The sequence below is a fragment of the Choloepus didactylus genome, chromosome 4 (genome assembly GCF_015220235.1).
Source record: "Choloepus didactylus isolate mChoDid1 chromosome 4, mChoDid1.pri, whole genome shotgun sequence".
In the NCBI taxonomy this organism is placed as follows: Eukaryota; Metazoa; Chordata; class Mammalia; order Pilosa; family Megalonychidae; genus Choloepus; species Choloepus didactylus.
Window position 1 is genome coordinate 1,816,239 of NC_051310.1, and position 18,781 is coordinate 1,835,019.

The 18,781-nt window shown below is 57.9% G+C and overlaps 1 protein-coding gene across 1 annotated transcript in view; it reads right to left on the reverse strand.

Annotated features, from left to right (window-relative positions):
• The window catches only part of PACS2 (phosphofurin acidic cluster sorting protein 2), a 68,438-nt gene that overhangs the window by 6,916 nt on the left and 42,741 nt on the right, over positions 1-18,781 (reverse strand). The window contains exons 2-8 of the mRNA XM_037831617.1: positions 11,158-11,245; positions 8,544-8,633; positions 6,631-6,756; positions 1,737-1,896; positions 1,299-1,372; positions 1,037-1,093; positions 5-39 (exon numbers count right to left, since the gene is read on the reverse strand). Of these exons, the coding sequence (XP_037687545.1) occupies positions 5-39; positions 1,037-1,093; positions 1,299-1,372; positions 1,737-1,896; positions 6,631-6,756; positions 8,544-8,633; positions 11,158-11,245 (630 nt within the window). The remainder of the gene's footprint in view (positions 1-4; positions 40-1,036; positions 1,094-1,298; positions 1,373-1,736; positions 1,897-6,630; positions 6,757-8,543; positions 8,634-11,157; positions 11,246-18,781) is intronic.

Sequence of the window (18,781 nt, forward strand, 5' to 3'; positions counted from 1 at the left end):
CCGCAGCAGTGCCACGACCTTCTGCTTGAGGTTCTGCTGCTACAAGAGAAGCAGGCCCCAGGGTCAGGCACGAGGGCCACCCGGGGCCACGCAGCCAGGGGGCCCCCACTCCCAGAAGCTCCACCACGGGGCCTTTCCAGAGCTGCTAAGTGTGCTCAGACCAAGGCAGGCTCGGGGAAGAGCTCAGAAAAGGCGGACCCAGGGGTCCAGGGGGGTCCTCAAGAAGGGGGTCCCTCGGGTGGCTCAGTAGAGAGCGCCTAGGCTCAGTCTGCTCCCGGGGCCCCCAGGCCTGCAGGGGCTCAGCCCCAGACCCCTCCACATGCCCTCCTCAGGCAGCAGACACTGCACAGCAGCAAGGGGGCAGCCGCAGTTAGGGTGCAGAAGGCCCCGAGCCCACCCCCGACCCTTCCCAACGCAAGGGGCACCAAGGGAGGTGGCTGTCCCAGGGCCTGGCCGGACCACACCGGGGCTCCCCAGAGCCAGGGTCGAGGCCCCCACCCCAAGAGACCCCTTGAGGAGACGCCTCAGCGGCCCCTGCACCATCCCTGGCACACGAGCCTGGAGCATGGCACCCACAGCTGCCCACACAGGGGTGGATCACACCACCCCATGGAGGGATGGCTCCCCAAAGGGCCTGGGCAGGCAGTGGCCCGGCTTCCTCCGCCCTGCCACCCCTACCCAGCCTTGGTGCTGCAGGAGGGAGGACACCGGGCAGGGACCCTGGCCTAACGCCGCCCTGTCCAGGGCAAGGCTGGGGCCATCACCGGCACGTCCAGCAAAAGACGCCCCCGAGCTCAGCAGGGGCCGAGAGAGCTGGGCTGGTGCCACCTGTGGGCTTCTCAGAGCCAGGAGGCCCAGGCCGGGGCTCGGTTCCCAGGTCTGGGCTGGTGGAGGTGCCCACCGGGGTGGCCCACTGACGCCCACTGCCACCCTCTACACCCACCCGGGGCCACTCACACCCCATCCCCCAGCCCCATCCACGCCCCCCATGTTAGTAAAAGTTTCCACCGACCCTGGCCATGGACGTCGTTCTTACTAGCGATCGCCGCTGCTTCTTGGGCTTCCCCACGTCAAAGTCGTCCTCGTCCAAATCCTGCAGGGACACACAGGGTGCCCGCGGCAGCTGGGGGAGGGCATCCCACCGCGAGGGGCTCAAGGGCACAGGGGGCTGGGACGCCGGGAGTGGGTGCAGCCTCTACAGATGGGGGGACGCCCGGAGGAACGGCCCCCGCCCGGCCCCTCAGGCCCCACCAGTCAGCGGGCAGCGGGCATCTGCCCACAGCCCCGGGCCTGAGTACCTGCCCCTGCACGGCGTCGTCACTGGCCTCCTGCTCGGACGAGAAGCTCTCATCCTCTTCCTCGGAGTAGTTATCTGCAGAGCCAGGCAAGAGGGGCACCATGAGGCCCCGTCTCCACGCAGAGGCCGAACCCGGGACCCCTGGGGCTGCACGGGAGGGTCCACTCGCCCTGGAGGCAGGTGTGACCAGGGCCTCTGGGCCAGGCGGCCGGGGGCACGGAGAAGATGGGGGGCAGGTGGGCAAGGAGGGGCTGTAACCCTGGCCAGCGCCGGCTGCCTCTGGCCCTCTGGCCGCCCCTTGTCCCCTCCCTGCTCCCCACGAGAGCCCCGCTCGGGTGGCAGGAGCCCACAGCAGAGACGGTGGAGAGGGTGCTGCCAGTCCTATGCCGAGACCCTCAGGGCGCCGCAGACCCAGCGCTGTGGAAAGGCGCCCACTCACCTGCGGACTTGGCCTTGGGGCCGGCCTGCATGGCGGCGTCCTCGTGGTCAATGGGCTGGCTGGACAGCGAGAAGATCCAGATCTCCGCCACCTTGACCGTGGCCTCCTTAAGGCTGCACAGGCTCAGCACCTGGCCACCCTCTGAGGGGTACTGCATCACCTGCGGGCATGCGGGCATCAGCGACCCCCGAGGTGCCTGCCCAGGGCCAGGCTCTCGGGCAGAACCCTCTCCCACTGGGGATTGGGCCCAGCAACCAGCAGGGGCCTGGAGGACGGCGGAGAGCACGCTCTGCCCACCTGTGAGCGGAGCTGGCCCCGGATTTCGGCAGCAATTAGCGGTGTCTGAAGTTGGGGTGGGGCCGCGAGGGGCCACTAGGCACCGCCCCAGGCCCACGGCCACGAGGGTCCAAGGGGCCTGTGCTCATCTCCGTGGCAGTCAGCGTCATTGGGCCTCGCCCTCGGGTCCTGGGGGGACCCCCTCAGCCACCGCTAAGGTGGGAGACTCCAACACTGGGGGTGCACTAACACCCCACGTGCTACAGCCAGGATGGGCGCACGTAGGACAGATACACGAACGGGCCACCCAGGATGGACACAGACGGACGTGCACAGACGGGCTGCCCGGAACAGACGCCCCAGCTACCCAGCCCGCTCCGCTGCACGCGCATCAGAGGCAGCCACGAGTTCACCTTCACATACAGATTCTAACAACCAGTTCAGAACAGTCACAGACTGGGCTCCATATTTTAGAAGCTGCCTTTTGGGGTCATTTGTTCAGCAGAGATAGACGTCAGGCTTTTATGGATCAGAATTTTTTTAAGTTTCTGGATCCTGGTATAGGAATGTCAACTCTTTAATCAGTCAAGTCAGAAAACAAAAATTTTTTAAACCTCACCTCTGCCATCATTTCAAAAACAAAATTAAAACCATCAGCTGCCAACTTTACACCAACACTCAGATACCCCTGCCAGAGCTGCAAACATGTACACGGATGTGATGTGCATGGAGCTGATGTCCGTGTGCACGGATGTGACACATGTGAATGGAGGTGATGTACATGTGCATGAAGGTGACACGTGTGCATGAAGGTGACACGTGCATGGAGATGACGTGTGGGCATGGAGATGATGCATGTGTGTGGAGGTGACGTGCATGCATGGAGGTGATGCAAGTGCACTGAGGTGACGCATGTGCACGGAGGTGACACGTGTGCATGAAGGTGACACGTGTGCATGAAGGTGACTGCTGTGCATGGCAGTGACTCGTGCATGGAGATGATGCAAGTACACTGAGGTGACACATGTGCACGGAGGTGGCATGTGTGCATGGAGGTGACACGTGTGCATGAAGGTGACAGCTGTGCATGGAGGTGACACTTGCATGGAGATGACATGTGGGCGTGGAGATGATGCAAGTGCACTGAGGTGATGTGTGTGCACGGAGGTGACGCATGTGCATGGAGGTGACACGTGTGCATGAAGGTGAGTGCTGTGCATGGCAGTGACATGCATGGAGATGATGCAAGTACACTGAGGTGACACGTGTGCACGGAGGTGACGCATGTGCATGGTGACGTGTGCATGGATATGATGCAAGTGCACAGCAGTGACGCATGTGCATGGTGACGCATGGAGATGATGCAAATGCACTGAAGTGACGCGTGTGCATGGTGACATGTACACAGAGATGATGCAAGTGCACTGAGGTGACACGTGCATGGAAGTGACGCGTGTGCACGGAGGTGCTGTGGTATGCATGGAGGTGACATGCATGCTTGGGTATGCGGTGCCCATGCACACACGTGCGCACCCACCATGCTGTCACGAGCACCGCACCCACCCCCACAGCAGAGCTCTGAGCGCACACCTGCCTCACCTGTCTGCAGCGATTTGCTGGTTTTCCAAGTCTGAACATCACCCAGGACAGTGTGACTGTTCTTGGCTTAGAAGTGAAGTTTAGGGAAGGGTGAGTCCTTGAAGAGGGTCCCAATAAAAGGAGATTTAGCAGACTGCATGGCCACCCAGGGGCCGAGGCAGTGGCTGTTCTGGAAGGATCTGGGGGAGATAGCCCGAGGCCTCAGCCTCCAGGGCACACATCAGGACTCAGCTCAGTGGCCATGAGTCCTGGGAAGCGGGAGGGACAGCCCTCGCCACCAAGGGGGCATGTGTGCCAGCTGGCTCCCGAGTGGGGTCTGGGGCTTTCCCCCTACCGGCATGTGGGAAGAAGGGTGCAGCCAGACTCTCAAAGGGGTATTACTGCCGAGTCGTGCGCCAGGGGCTGCAGGAGGGGCTGGGTGGGCAGCGGCAGTTCAGCCCCTCATGCTGCCCTCGTGTGCGTCTTTATTGCACAGTGTCATTCAGCCAGTATCTTTCAATTAACTTTTATCTCTCTGGACCCAGAAACTTCTGGCATCCTCCAGCAGAAACCTGGGTTGGGGTGCTCCAGCCCCTGCAGACCAGGCGGCTCTGGACGGCCCTGCCTGGCCAGCTGTGCCGGGGGCCGCGCGTCCTCCGGAGTCCACTGGTGACCCACAGGTTCATTCATTTATCTGTATTTAATTATTATCATTAGAGAAGTTGTAAGTTCAGAGAAAAATCTGCAGGAAGTGGTTCCCATACGCTGCACACATGGTGTTCTCTATTATTCCCGTTTTGGAGAGGTGCCTCTGTTCCAACCGATGAGCTGGTACTGTTGTATTTATATTATTAACTATAGTCCAGAGTTTACATTAGGGTTCGGTCTTTGCATTGCACAATCTAAGGGGTTTTTAAAAAATTTTTTATTCTGATAACATGTATCTAATTTAAAGTTTCCCATTTTAACTACTTTCAGTTATACAATCCAATGCTGTTAGTTGTGCTCATAACGTTGCCATCACCCCAAGGAGAAACCTGCCAATTACACAAGAACTGCCCATCCCCACCCCACCCCCAGGAACCCGACTCTGGGAATTTGCTTCTCCTAATTGTTTCCTATCAGTGAGATCATTCAATTTTGTCCTTTTGTGTCTGGCTTATTTCACTCAACGATGTCTTCACGGTTCACCAGGCAATGTATGTGAACCGGAACGTCCTTCCTTTCCACGGCTGGACGGCGTTCCACGTGTGTGTGCCACATTTCGTTTATCCGTTCATCTGTACATAGACTTGGGTTGCTTTCAGCTTTGGACAACTGTGAAAATGCCACTACGAACGCTGGTGTGCAAATGTCCATTCGCGTCCCTGCCTTCGGCTCCTTGGGTGTGTGCCGAGAAGCAGGGCTGCGGGTCACACGGTGACTATCCTCGACCGTCCGCGGTGGCTGCGCCATGGCACACCCCCAACGAGCCCGGGCTCCCTCGGCCCGGGGCGTGACCCACTCTGCAGCTGTCACACGGCCTCTTTCCGTCCACCTGTGTCCCCAGCTGCACCTTCGTGTGAGAGGTCAGCCCTGCGGGCAGCCAGCTGTCCCCCCGGGACCGAGCCCCCGTGCCCTTCCCGGTGTGGACTCACTTGGCACCTGCCATGGGTTCCTCCCCTTTTGTTTCCAAAAATATTTTAGTAACACAAGAGACTGCTGGTGCTACGTGTGACAAAAAGTACAAAATTGTGTAAACAGCATAATGTCTTGCAAAACGACAATGCACCTCACAGGGCAAAGCTCGTGGAGCAGCAGACTGGGGAGAGGGTTGGGGAAGCTGCTGGGAGCCGCCCTCCGGGGCTTTCCCACAGGCCCTGCCATGAGCCCCCAGGAGCCCCAGGGCTCGGCAGAGGGGGAGGCCGGCTTGTGGGAAGGTCCCGGCGAGTGGGGCAGCCCGGCCGCCCACTGCCACAGCACCGCTGCGCAGCCGCGCTCCAGCCACGCCCCGGGCCGTGCGGCGAAGCGGGGGACTGGCTGTGTGGACGCACCATGCGCGTTCTCAGGAGGGGTGGGCATGACCGAGGCCCGGCTGGAGGAGGCCGAGACCCACAGGCGCCCTCTCCCCAGCTCCTGCCCTGCCGAGGACACTCTCTGTGGCCAACCTCCTCCCTTTCTCAGCTGCCCGCCCCTGCCGGATCTGGCGCTGGCCCTGCCCCCCCACCAGTACATCTGGTGGCTCCGGGCCTGGCGGGCAGCCCCCAGCCCCACACGGAGCAGCTCACAGCAAGAACCGGACGGGCGTGCACTGGGGCCAGGCTTGATCGCCCTGGAGCAGACAGAGGCCTCCTTCCTGGACTCCAGCAGGAGAGGGTGGGAGAACCTCCATGTGGCGCCGGCCGCCCGGGGGTGCCCACCCCGAGAACCATGCACAGTGGGGACGCCGAGGGGCTCGCAGAAGGCCGGGCCTCCCGACAGCTGACGAGCCCGGCACGGCGGGCTCCCTGGGGCCAAGAGTCTCGTCTGCACCCTCACACGCTGACCGCTGGGCAGCCCTTGTGCTCCCCAACATCCATGGCCCAAGGCCCGCATCTCATCATGGTCCCCCGAGGGGACGCTCCTGAGAGGGGCTGATGCCTGCAGGTGACCCCCAAGCCCCGCCAGCCCCAGGATGGACCCGGCCCCACCGACCGCCCTTCCCATGTCCTCCCAAAACGTGCAGCGAGCACGTCCACCCGCAACCAGGCAGGGAGCGGGCGGCCCGGCCACCTGCCGCTCAGGCCCCGCTCTGCCATGTGCCCCGAGCCCGGCTGCCCCCACCACAGGACTGCATGTCGGCCTGGGGGACGGGCGGGCAGCCCCAGGGGAAGGAGCAGCAGGGGGCCCTGACCTGCCCACAGTCCCACGTGCCGAGCCCTGGGCGGCTGCCAGCCCGAGCGAGTGCAGGGCCGGGGCCCAGGCCTGCGTGGCACCAGCAGGACGTCCTCCCGACCGGCTGGCAGGTTTGCAGGGGCTCGCTGTGGGGTGGGGGCACGGGGCCAGGAGCCCGAGGACCCACCTCTGCCATGTTGATGGAGCCCGCGGCCAGCGTCTTGTAGCCCAGGATGGTCCGGTTCTTGTATCGCTTTCTCCGTTGCAGCATGATCTGAAGTTTGTTGCCTTCTCTTTTCAGGAAGTGGGGGTACTGCAGGAACAACGGACGTCACAGCGGTCAAAGCTGCAGTGGGGAACGTGGGGCCCAAGCCGCCCTCCCGCTGTCATCAGCCCACACGGTGGTCCTAGTGCCAGGGCCGTGGCCCGGAACCCACGGGGCCCTGAGGGAGGAGCGGGCACCCTCCGGGCCTCACAAGAGCCAGCCGGTCACCAAGGCCCCTCGCTGGACCGACGCATGCACGGCCATGAGCTGAGGGCACCGTGGGCAGACGCACGCTTCTGCCAGGGCGTGCAGGGGTCCCATGCACACCGGTGTCTCGGAGAGGCTGTGGCCTCCAGCAGTTGTCCCCGGTGCGAGAGCAGCGCAGGGGCCTCGGGAGAGCCAGCGCCTCCCGCCAAGCCCACCTCGCCAGCCCTCCAGGTGGGCAGCGGCAGCGACAGCGAGAGGCTGGCAAAGCTCGTGGCCAGAGAACAGACACGCAGCCGCTTTCTTAGAAATCACAAATGAAAATAAAAGAACTGGGGTGACAGACCTGCCCTGTGCCCTGGCGTGTGGCGACTACCCTGGCTCGGAGTTGTCAGACTTGGGAAGGGTCAGTCGCACATTTTGTAACGTTACCTCAATAAACCTGAGCTCCCCCAAGAGGAAGGAATAAACCCCAACTACAGAAACCAGGAGCCGCTCCGGTGGCGGGAGCTCCCACACACAGGCCGCTGTGTCTCCAGAGGGCAGGAGGTCAGAGTGCACCCTCCGACCCCTGACCCCGAGCCCTCAACCCCGCAGCCTGGCAGGGCCTGGTCGGGTCAGGGGTCACGTGGCTTTGGGGAAGGGCACAGGGCGTGAGCCACGGGGTTCTCAGCCTGAGAGCTCAAAATGAGACCAGGAGGTTTTTCATGGATTTGAAATGAATTGACACCAAATATGTTATTCGCATTCACTAATCCTAAGCGATCCTGGCCTTCCAGACAGTGCAAAGAGGAAGTGAAGGTGGGAGAGCCGCCGCCGGGGCTCGGGGAAGGGCCGGAGGTCCCGGAGCTGCGCCCGACCCCGCCAGCAGGGCTGACGGCTCCCACGGCACGCGGCAAAACCACCTCAGCCTGACAGTTTGTTTTCTGACCACACTACTTTCTCTTTTTCCCGGGAATGGAATGAAAAAACTCAACCATTAGAAACATCGCTTTGGTTTATTTGGTTGAGTTTTCTCATTCCATTCCCGGGAAAAAGAGAAAGTAGCGAGGTCATAAAACAAACTGTCAGGCTAAGGTTATTTTGAAACCAAAGCGAAGTTTCTAATCCTTTAGGAATAAACCGGGGTGAAGCAGGACTGTTGGCAACATTGACATCTGTGTGGGAAACAGCCGAGCCCGGTGCAAAGTGGCCACCTGCTGCAGAGGCCGCCCACCTGCCCACCTGCCTGTGGAGGCCGCCCACCTGCCCACCTGCCGCAGAGACCGCCCACCTGCCCACCTGCCTGTGGAGGCCGCCCACCTCCCCACCTGCAGCGGAGACCGTCCACCTGCCCACCTGCCATAGAGACCGCCCACCTCCCCACCTGCTGCAGAGGCCGCCCACCTGCCCATGGAGGCCGCCCACCTGCCCACCTGCCACAGAGACCGCCCACCTCCCCACCTGCTGCAGAGGCCGCCCACCTGCCCACCTGCCGCAGAGACCGTCCACCTCCCCACCTGCCGTGGAGACTGCCCACCTGCCCACCTGCCGCAGAGACCGCCCACCTCCCCACCTGCTGCAGAGGCCGCCCACCTGCCCACCTGGAGCAGAGGCCACCCACCTCCCCACCTGCCGCGGAGGCCGCCCACCTGCAGCGAGAAGGTCAGCGCCAGGTCGGTTTCCACGTGTCCACTGGGGGGCAGCACAATCTCGTGAGACCGCAGAATCCGCTTGGAGCCCTGCAGGGAATGAGGTCTCCCCGTGACGGAGGTGGAGGGGAGCTGCGAGCGGCAGGTTCTCGGTGAGGCGGGCGGCGTGGGCTACAGGACTCCCGGGGCGGTGGGGACACTTATCCACAGCCCCAAGAACGTCCAAGAATCGTCACTGCCCAACTTAACACCATCACAAAAAATATGCCAGCAGGACGTGGGTGTGAGCGGACACTGCGGCCGGCGTTTGCCGAGGCCACTCCTGCGAGCATTTCTGAAAGGTGGGAGGGGGGAGACACCCCCTCCCAGAGGAGAGCGCACCCCAAGTTAGGAGGCGTAAGCCCAAGGCGCCGTCCCGAGTGCAGACGTGCGAAGACGTCCAGAAACAGCCAAGAAAATGCACAGCCACCTAGAAGCAAACCTAGCACGTGACGGCAGCAGACGCTGGGCCGGGGGAACCGACAGGTAACAAGTCATTCGTACAAAATACAGCGGGACCCAAACCCCAAGCTCCACAACGAGCACGTCCGCTGTTCCAAAAGGGCCGGTGCCCCCGGCCTCGGCCCTCATCCCCAAGTGCGACCCGCGGTGGGCAAGGCCCAGTTTCGGTCACAGACGAGGACCCAGGCCCGGGCTGGGGGCCCGGGACGACCAGGCTGGCCCTCCACACAGCCCCAGGGACAGCAGCCCCCACGGGAACTCCCACGGCTGCCGGGCACCACCCCCACTCCCGGGCGCCCCCTTGACCCTTCCGGACAGTGCTTCTACAGCTCTTGCACGTCTGACCCCAACTTGGGGTTGCCCTCACAGAGGACCCCAACTGACCCGCCTGAAGGGAGTCGGGGACCCCGAGCAGGAAGGAGAGGCAGTGCAGGCACGGGACGACAGCGTTTCTTTTCCACTCCCTCCAGGAACTAGGGTGCTGAGCTCCCCAGATCGCAGGCTGATGGGGAGGCCTGTCACAGAGGAGCCAAGGGCGGTACGGCAGGGCAGGAGGGCCACAGGCCACGACTGGGAGCTGCTGTGTGGCTGGCTGCCTGGCCCGGCCTCCTTGGCCTCCTCAGCCTCTTCAGCCTCCCCCGCCTCCCCCGGCCTCCACGGCCTCACGAGAACGCTGCAGAGAAGGCAGCACTGGGAGCACCAAGAGACAGGACTGGTCAGGAGAGGACCCCCCAGGAGGAGAGGACGCACACAGAGAAGCAGAGCAGGAGCTGGAGATGCGCCAGGGGGCTGAGGTGACCTGAGGACTCAGAGCCGAGGAGGGACCGGTCGAGGGCAGTGGGCTCCGAGTGGGTCGGGGCCTGGAGGGCTGAAGGGCAGCGGAGGAAGGGGGTCAGGGGCCAGGGGCCAAGACAGGGGCTGTCTCGTGATGCTGCCAGCACCCAGATTCAGAAGCCTCTGCAACATTCTGTCTTGTTCTGAAAACCCAGAGAGACTGTGACCCTCCACGGGCAGGAGGCCCAGAGCCAAGTGCCCTGACATGGTGAGGGACTGGCCCACAGAGGTGGCCAGTGCAGCCCTGAGTGCCCAGGACCCTAGACCCCCCTCGGGGCAAAGACGCTGCTGCCTCCACGCTGCCCCGTGGCCAGTGCGTTCCAGCTCAAGGGAGCCGTGGCCCCATGGGCCCTCTCGGTGCGTCCTGCCCAGGCACACGCTGCCCGTGGGTCACTGTCGCTCACCCTTCACCACAAGGGTGGACAGAAGTGTCTCTGCTAAGAACAAGGCTCTGAGGCTTCTTATCTAACCCCAGGGCTCCCAGCTGGAGGCCACGGGCCTTTCCTCCCATGGAATTGAGGATGGAGGATGCCCCGGCCTCGGGCTCGACCCACGCGCCCACCTGTGGGGGCCTGTTGGGGAAGCCTGGGACCCCGGGGAAGGCTCCCGGGGAAGGCTGGGAGGGGTCGGGCAAGCAGCCCAGGCCCCCAGAGCTGTGTGACAGGCTCCGGGCTCGGTCCCGGCAGAGCCCACAGGGGAGCTCAGGGCGTGGGGGCACCATGCAGGAGCGCAGACTCAAGGTCCACCAGGCGGAGCCCCCCCGGACGCGTGGACCAGCCCCCGGCAGACAGCAGAGGCAGTGGACAGGTGCTCGCCCCGGCCTCAGGCCTGCCTGTGAGAGGATCTGTGGGGTACCCGGGGGCAGCTGCTCACCAGGCACAAACTGGGCGTCCGTTCAAAGGCCGCGGCCGCCCCGGAGTGACCAGGGACAGCCCCAGGATGAGGCTTGGGCAGAGGCAGAGCCGAGGCGGCTGGGTGGGCCTGTGAGAGGCCGAGCCGCTGTCCTCAAGGCCGGAGGCGGCCAGGGGCTCGTGGGGGCCGGGCGGCCGACACACGGTGGGAACAGAGTTTCCGGCCTCTTCTCCTCCCTGCCAGACCCCTCAGCCCGAGCATGGCTTTTAGAAACGAGGGAAAGCAGAAGGCAAAAGCCATCTCCCGGAACACAGAGAGGCAGGGCTGCTGGAGACCCCCACACCCCCGGCCTCGGTGCAGTGGAGGCACCCTGCCCACTCCCCGGGGAGCTACACCCCTGCCCGTTACCTGCACCCCTGCCCGTTACCTGCATTTTGACAGCGACCACCACCGAGATGAGCTCCTTCTCCAGCTCCTTAAAGACCAGCAGCTTCTTCAGGGTCAGGCTGCACAACCTGGACAGACGGCAGACAGGTCACCGCAGCCGCCCCTCCCCATCGCACCCTCCTCCCATCACGTCCTGCCCCTCGCCACCCCCTGCCCACACGTCTTCCATGGGACCCCCTCCACGGTGTCCACCGGGCCCCTGCAGGCTCGCCCTGACACTGCTCGACCACAGCGTCTTCCAGGAGTCCTGCCGCAGTCCCTGGCCAGGCTGGAGTCACCATCTGTGTCCCCTGCGTGGCAGCGGTGCCCTTGGCACTGTTCAGTCTCACACCACGTGAGCCCTCCCTGAGACGCCTGAGGGCAGAGCCTCCCCTCAATGTCCACAGGCTGGGGGGCCCAGGAGAGAGGGGCTCGGCCAGCGTCCGTGGACAGGCAGGTGGAGGGTTGGCAGCCCCAGGAAATCTGAGAGCCACACATTTGAGGTGGAGAGGGGAGGGGGCCAGGGAGCCGAGATGGGGGAGGGGGAGGGGGCCGAGATGGGGGGGCCCAAGATGGGGGGGAGGGGGGAGGGGGACAGAGATGGGGGACGGGGGGGGCCAAGGTGGAGGGGCCAAGGTGGGGGATGAGGGAGGGGGCCAAGATGGGGAGGGGGAGAGGCCGAGATAAGGAGGGGGCTGAGATGGGGGAGGGGCCGAGATGGGGAGGGGGGGCAGAAATGTGGAGGGGCTGAGATGGGGAGGGGAAGGGGAGGGGGCCGAGATAGGAGAGGCCGAGGTGGAGGGAAGGGCCAAGATGGGGAGGGGCTGAGATGGGGAAGGGAGGGGCCGAGATGGGGGGCGAGATGGTGGGAGGGGCTGAGATGGGGATGGTGTGTGCGGGACACTGATTACGTGCTTCGACTTGGCGGGCCTGGGCTGGGGGACCTGATCAGCCCCTGGGGAGGGTGGTAGGCACGGGCGACAGTGCCCTCCACAGCCCCCCAGGCCTGGGAAAGTGAGGCCGGAGGCAGGCCCCATTTCCTCACCCAAAATACCACCGTTAGGGGAGGCTTGCCGGAGGGAACTGCCTTTTCCCCACCCCCTTATCTTGCCCGCACACTCCCCGTTGCCGGTGCAACTCCCGCCACCACCAGTGCGCATACACTGTTGCCAGACACCGTTGCCAGAGCAACTCCCGCCCCTTTTCAAACTACCTCCGCGCCCTCTCAGAACCAATCCTAACCTCCGCACCCTCTCAGAACCAATCCTAGCCTTTATCCCCTCAGCATTGGCTTGTAACAACCCCCGCCCTCTATGCCAGCCTATATAACCTGTGCTCACCCCTAATAAACACTCTTGGCTTTACCCTCCTGAAAAAAGCGTCCCGCCTGTTCCTTTCTCGCCGCCCTCCACACCTTGCACGCCTCCGCCGGGGACCAGGCCCAGTCCCCCGCCTCACCCTCGCCTCCGGGAAAGAGCCCCCGCCGCCGGTACCCTCCGAGCAACGCCGAGAGCCGAGGGTTCAGCAACCGGCCGCCCCCCCCCCAGACGATTTAACTGCGACCGCAGGTGTGGGCAGAGATGGGGAGGAGGAGGGGCCGAGATGGGGAGCCCTGGAGGAACCGGGGCTCTTGGCCCTGGGGCATGGACCTGGAGTCCGCGCAGCGCTGCCCGCAGCCGTGTGCTGCCCTGAAGTGACCCGAGAGCTGTGCCGGGCGGCTGCACAGGGAGCGTGGGGTCGGGTGGCCTCCAAGGGCCTCCAGGCGTGCAGGCAGGACCCGTGCGGGGCAAGACGGGCCGGGGAGCCGGGGGTGCCCATGGGCGCAGGGACAGGCCGTCAGTGGCCACGGTCAGCACAGCTCACCAGATCCACGGGCCAAATGAGAGAAACCTGCAGCCACCTCGACAGACCCAGAAAAACGTCGACAACCCAACATCCACTCGTGACGAAGACTCGGCAACGCGGGGCAAGAAGGGAGCCTCCTCCACCCGAGAAAGCCCTTCTCCCACCCTCGAGCCCGGCAGCGCGGCCCCAGCGGCAGGAGCAGGCGGCAAAAGGCACATGACGGGAACGACAAAGCAAGGCCAGTCCTCCTCAGACACCACATGACTACACACGTAGAAAATTCCAACCGAAGTATAAAACGGAAAAACAAGCCCCTAGAACCAATAAGTGAATTTAGTAAGATCATATGATGTAAGACCAACATTTAAAAGCAATATTTCTACATACTCACAATGTAAAATTGGGAGCTGAAGTTTTAAAATTCCATTTATGATAGCTCCAAAAAGGAAATAGCTAAATGTGGCAAAAATGCAGGATCTGTGTGCTGGAAACTATAAAACACCGATGGAAGAAATCAAAGAAGATCTAAGTAAACGGATACAACCTACGTGACAGGATGGACAGCCATTCCCCCAGACACAATCCCAGTGCACATCCTTGGATGGGGTTTGGTAGATACAAACAACCTGACTTTAAAAGCCACTTGAAAGGCAAAGAACCTAAAATACACAAACCATTTTATAAATGAAGAACAGAGCCGGTGACTTCCGCCACCCAATTTCAGGACAACCTGTAAAGCTCTACTGGTCGCGACAGTGCGGTCCTGACACTGAAAGATGGTGGAGAAGGGACCAGGGCGAGGCCACCAAGGGGAGGGGCAGAAAGGGGTGTTTCCAACCAGTGGTGCTGAACAACTGGACGTCCAAGTGGAAACAAGTGAGCCCGAGCTACATCTCCCATCTGATATAAAATCAACCCTCAGGGACTTACACATAAAACATAAAGCAATAAAACTGTTGGGAGAACACACAGCAGAAAGTCCTCAGGACCTGGAGTTAGGCAAAGAGGTCTTAGACATGGCACCGAAAGCACAATCCATTTGATAACATTATAACTTAAAACTTTGCCCTGCAAAAAAATACAGTTGAGAGAATGAAAAGACAAGCTACAGAGTGGGAGAAAATATTTGCAAGTCACATATTCAACAAAGAACTTTATCCAGGATATATAATACTGTGTAGATAAATAGAAAGAACATTCAAAACTCAACAATTTGTAAAGAAACAACCCAATAAAAAATGGGCAAAAGCTCTGAACAGACACCTCAGCAAAGAAGGCATGGGGGTGGCCCATAAGCACAGGAAAAGAAGCTGGCATCAGCAGACGCTAGGGAAACACAAACCAAAACCACCGTCAGAGGCCAGTGTGCCCCCCAGCAGAGCAGCCTGAAAGAGAACTGACGCCAAGTGCTGTCACAACGGCTCAGACACTCTGGAAAAGTCTCAGGGTTTCCACAAGGTTGCACATATCACCACCTGTTCCAGTTTGCTAATGCTGCCTTTTTGCAAAACACCAGAGACGGACTGGCTTTTATAAAAGGGGGTTTATTTGGTTACACAGTTACAGTCTTAAGGCCATAAAGTGTCCAAGGTAACACATCAGCAATCGGGTACCTTCACTGGAGGATGGCCAATGGTGTCAGGAAAACCTCTCTAAGCTGGGAAGGCACATGGCTGGCATCTGCTGATCCCGGGTTATGTTCTAGTTCCTCCTCAGCTCCTGTGGGTTCTTCAAAATGTTGCTTGTTTGTCATCTCTTAGCTTCCCCGGAGCAGAAGTCTGCTTGTAACGGCCGTCTTCAAACTGTCTCTCTCGGTTGCTCTCCAAGTGTCTCTCCCAGCTCCACTGAGTTCCTTCTGTCTGTCAGCTCATTTATATGGCTCCAGTGATCTAATTCAGACCCACCCTGAATGGGCGGGGCCACACCTCCATGGAAACCATCCAACCAGAGTCAGCACCCACAGCTGGGTGGGTCACATCTCCATGGAAACACTCAAAGAATTACAATCTAATCAACAATGTCTGCCTCCACAAGATTGCATTAAAGAACATGGTGTTTTGGGGGACATAATACATCCAAAACGGCCCAGCACCGGTCACCCTGCAATCCCACCCTTGGAACGGACCCACGTAGATGACAGGATCTGTCCCGGCAACAACTTGCACATGAATATCCACAGCAGTTTTCTTCACAACTGCCCAAGACCGGAAACCTAGACACCCTCCAAACAAAGACAAACAGAAATAACAAACCGCCGTCCACTGTGTGAAGGAGCACACTCAGCAGTAACGAGGGCTGGGAGCGCCGCACGCCAGGACCAGGACCCCTGGCATCAGGCTGGGTGAGTGCAGCCGGGTATGGGCTTCACCCTGGGCGGTGGCGTCACGGGGGAGCCAGGCCACGGGGACAGGGGCAGGACCGTGCCTGCCAGGAGTCCGGGAGGGGGCAGGCTGCTGGAAAGGGACCCAAGGGGCAGCGTGGCCCACACAGCCCTCTGTTATTAGCTCCTGGTAAAAGTGCCACACATTCATTCGTTCACAGAAGGACTTTTTATGCTTGTAAATGACAGTCACCGCTCACCACACAATTCACTGTGCCACGCGGTCCACGCTTTAACCTTCGACTTTCCTTCCGGTGACATACGCGACTCTAAACTTCCCCTTCCCACCACCTTCACTCACAATTCAGCACTGCTAATTACACTCACAATAATGTGCTACCATCATCTCGGTCCACCGCCAAACACTTAAATTCAACTTAGTTTAAAATTCTGCAAACATTAAGCATCCACTCCCCATTCTTTAGCCTCATTCTAACTCCTGGCAACCTATATTCTAGATTCTATAACTATGGGCTTACTTTTTATAATTAGTTCATATTACTGAGATCATACAATATTGGTCCTTTTGTGTTCAACTTATTTCACTCAACATAATGTCCTCAAGGTTCATCCATCTTGTCACATGTATCAGGACTTCATTCCTTCTTCCTGCTGAATAATATTCTATCGTATATATAGACCACATTTTGTTTATCCATCACCTATTGATGGACACTTGGGTTGTTTCCATCTCTTGGCAATTGTGAATAATTGGCCATGAGCATCAGTCTGCAGATGTCTGTTCATGTCCCTCCTTTCAGATCTTCCAGGTGTATCACGAGTGGCGGGGCTGCCGGGTCAGAAGGCAACTCTGTACTGAGCTTCCCGAGGAACCTCCAAAGTGTCCCCTACAGCGGCTGCACATCTTACAGTCCCACCCGCAGCGAGTGAGCGTCCCAGTTCCTCACATCCTCTCCGGCACGCGAGGTTTCCCGTTTGTTTAATCCCAGCCATTCTAGTAAGTGTGAGACGGTAACTCACTGTGATTGTGATTTGCATTTTTTAACAACTAGTGAAGCTGAGCATCGTTTCATGTGCTTTTCGGCCATTTTTATTTCCTCTTTGGAAAAACATCTATTCATGTCTTTTGCCCATTTTTTAATTGGATTGCTTGTCTTTCTATTGTTGAATTGTGGGATTTCTTTGTTACTGTGGACATCAAACCCCTATCAGATATGTGGTTTCCAAGTGTTTTCTCCCACTGCCTCTTCACCCTCTGGAGCCCGGAAGTGCTCTGTTTCGAGGCGTTCCCACTTACCCACTTCTTCTTCAATTGCTTGTGCTTTGGGTGTAAGGTCTATAGGAAGTCACCGCCTGTCACCAGATCCTGAAGATGCTTCCCTACATTGTCTTCCGGGAGTTTCATGGTTCTGTTGCTTATATTTAGGTCTTTGATCGATTCTGAGTTCATTTGTGCACAGGGAATGAAATAGGAGTCTCTCATTCTTTGGGGTATGGATGTCCAGTCTCCCAGCACCACCTGTTGAAGAGACTGTTCTGTTCCGCTTCAGAGGAATTGGGAGCCTTATAAAAAAATAAGTGGACTCCAGACCTAGGGATCTGTTTCTGAGCTCTCAATTCAATTCCACTGATCAGGACTTCTACCTTTATCCCAGAACCGTGCTGTTTTGACCACTGCGACTTCATAATATGATTTAAAGTCAGGAAGTGTGAGTCCTCCCACTTCATTCTTCTTTTTCAGGATGTTTTTGACTATTCAAGGCCCCTTTCCTTTCCAAATAAATTTGATAATTAGCTTTTCCATTTCTGCACAGTAGTCTGTTGGAATTTTGATTGGTCTTGCTTTGAATCTATGGCTCAATTTGTGTAGAATTGACATCTTAATGACATTTAACTTTCAGTCCAAGAACAGGGGATGTCTGTTCTGGTTTGCTAATGCTGCCCTTTTGCAAAACACCAGAAATGGATCGGCTTTTATAAAAGGGGGTTTATTTGGTTACAAAGTTACAGTCTTAAGGCCATAAAGCATCCAAAGTAAGGCAGCAACAAAGAGTAGCTTCATCGAAGGATGGCCAATGGCATTCAGAAAACCTCTGTTAGCTGGGAAGGCATATGGCTGGTGTCTGCTTGCTCCCAGGTTGCGTTTCAAAATGGCAATCTCCAAAATGTCAGTGTCAGCTTCCAACGGCCCTCTTCAAACTGTGTCTGTCAGTGCAGCTCTTCCAAAATGTCACTCTCAGTTGCTCTGAGCTCCTTCTGTCTGTGAACTCCTTTATATGACTCCAGTGATCCAATTAACACCACCCTGAATGGACAGGGTAACACCTCCATGGAAATTATCCAATCAAACATTTCATTCAGTTGATTGAGTCACATCTCCATGGAAACACTCAATCAAAGAATTCCAATCTAATCAACACTAATACATCTGCCACTAGATTGCATTAAAGAATATGGCTTTTTCTGGGGGACATAATATATACAAACCAGCACAATGTCCTTCCATTTATTTACATCTTCTTTGATTTCTTTCAGCAATGTTTTATAGTTTTCTATGTACAGGTCCTTTACATCCTTGGTTTTTATTCCTAGATATTTGATTCTTGTAGATGCTATTGTAAATGGGTTTTCTTGATTACCTCATTCAGATAGTTTATTTCTACTGTGTAGAAACACTACTAATTTTTGCATGTTGATCTTGTATTCTGCCACTTTGCTGAACTCATTTATTAGCTCTAGTAGCTTTGCTGTGTTTTTGTGTTTTTGGGGGGACTTTCTAAATATAGGATCATGTCATCTGCAAACAGTGAAAGTTTGACTTCTTCCTTTCCAATTTGGATGCCTTTTATTTCTTTTTCTTGCCTGACTGCTCTAGCTAGAACTTCGTACAAGATGTAGAATAACAACGGTGACAGTGGGCATCCCTGTCTTGTTCCTGATCTTAGGGGGAAAGCTTTCAGTCTCTTAATGTTCAATATGATGTTAGCTGTAGGTTTTTTTTTCATATATGTCCTTCAGCATGTTGGGGAAGTTTCCTTTGATTCCTACTTTTCAAAGTGTTTTTATCAAGAAAGGATGCTGGATTTTGTCAAATGCCTTTTCTGCATCAAGCAAGATGATCAGGTGGTTTTGCCCCTTTGATCTGTTAATGTGGTATATTTCAATAATTGATTTTCTTGTGTTGAACCACCCTTGCATACCTGGAATAAAACCTACTTGGTCATGGTGTATATACATATATACATTCTAATGTGCTGTTGGATTCTATTTGCAGGTATTTTGTTGAGGATTTTTGCAACTATATGCATTGGAGAGATTGGCCTGAAGTTTCCTTTCCTGCAGTATCTTTATCAGGCTTTGGTATTAGGGTGATGTTGGCTTCATAGAAAGAGTTAGGTAGTGTCTGCTCTTCAATTTTTTTAAAGAGTTTGAGCAGGAT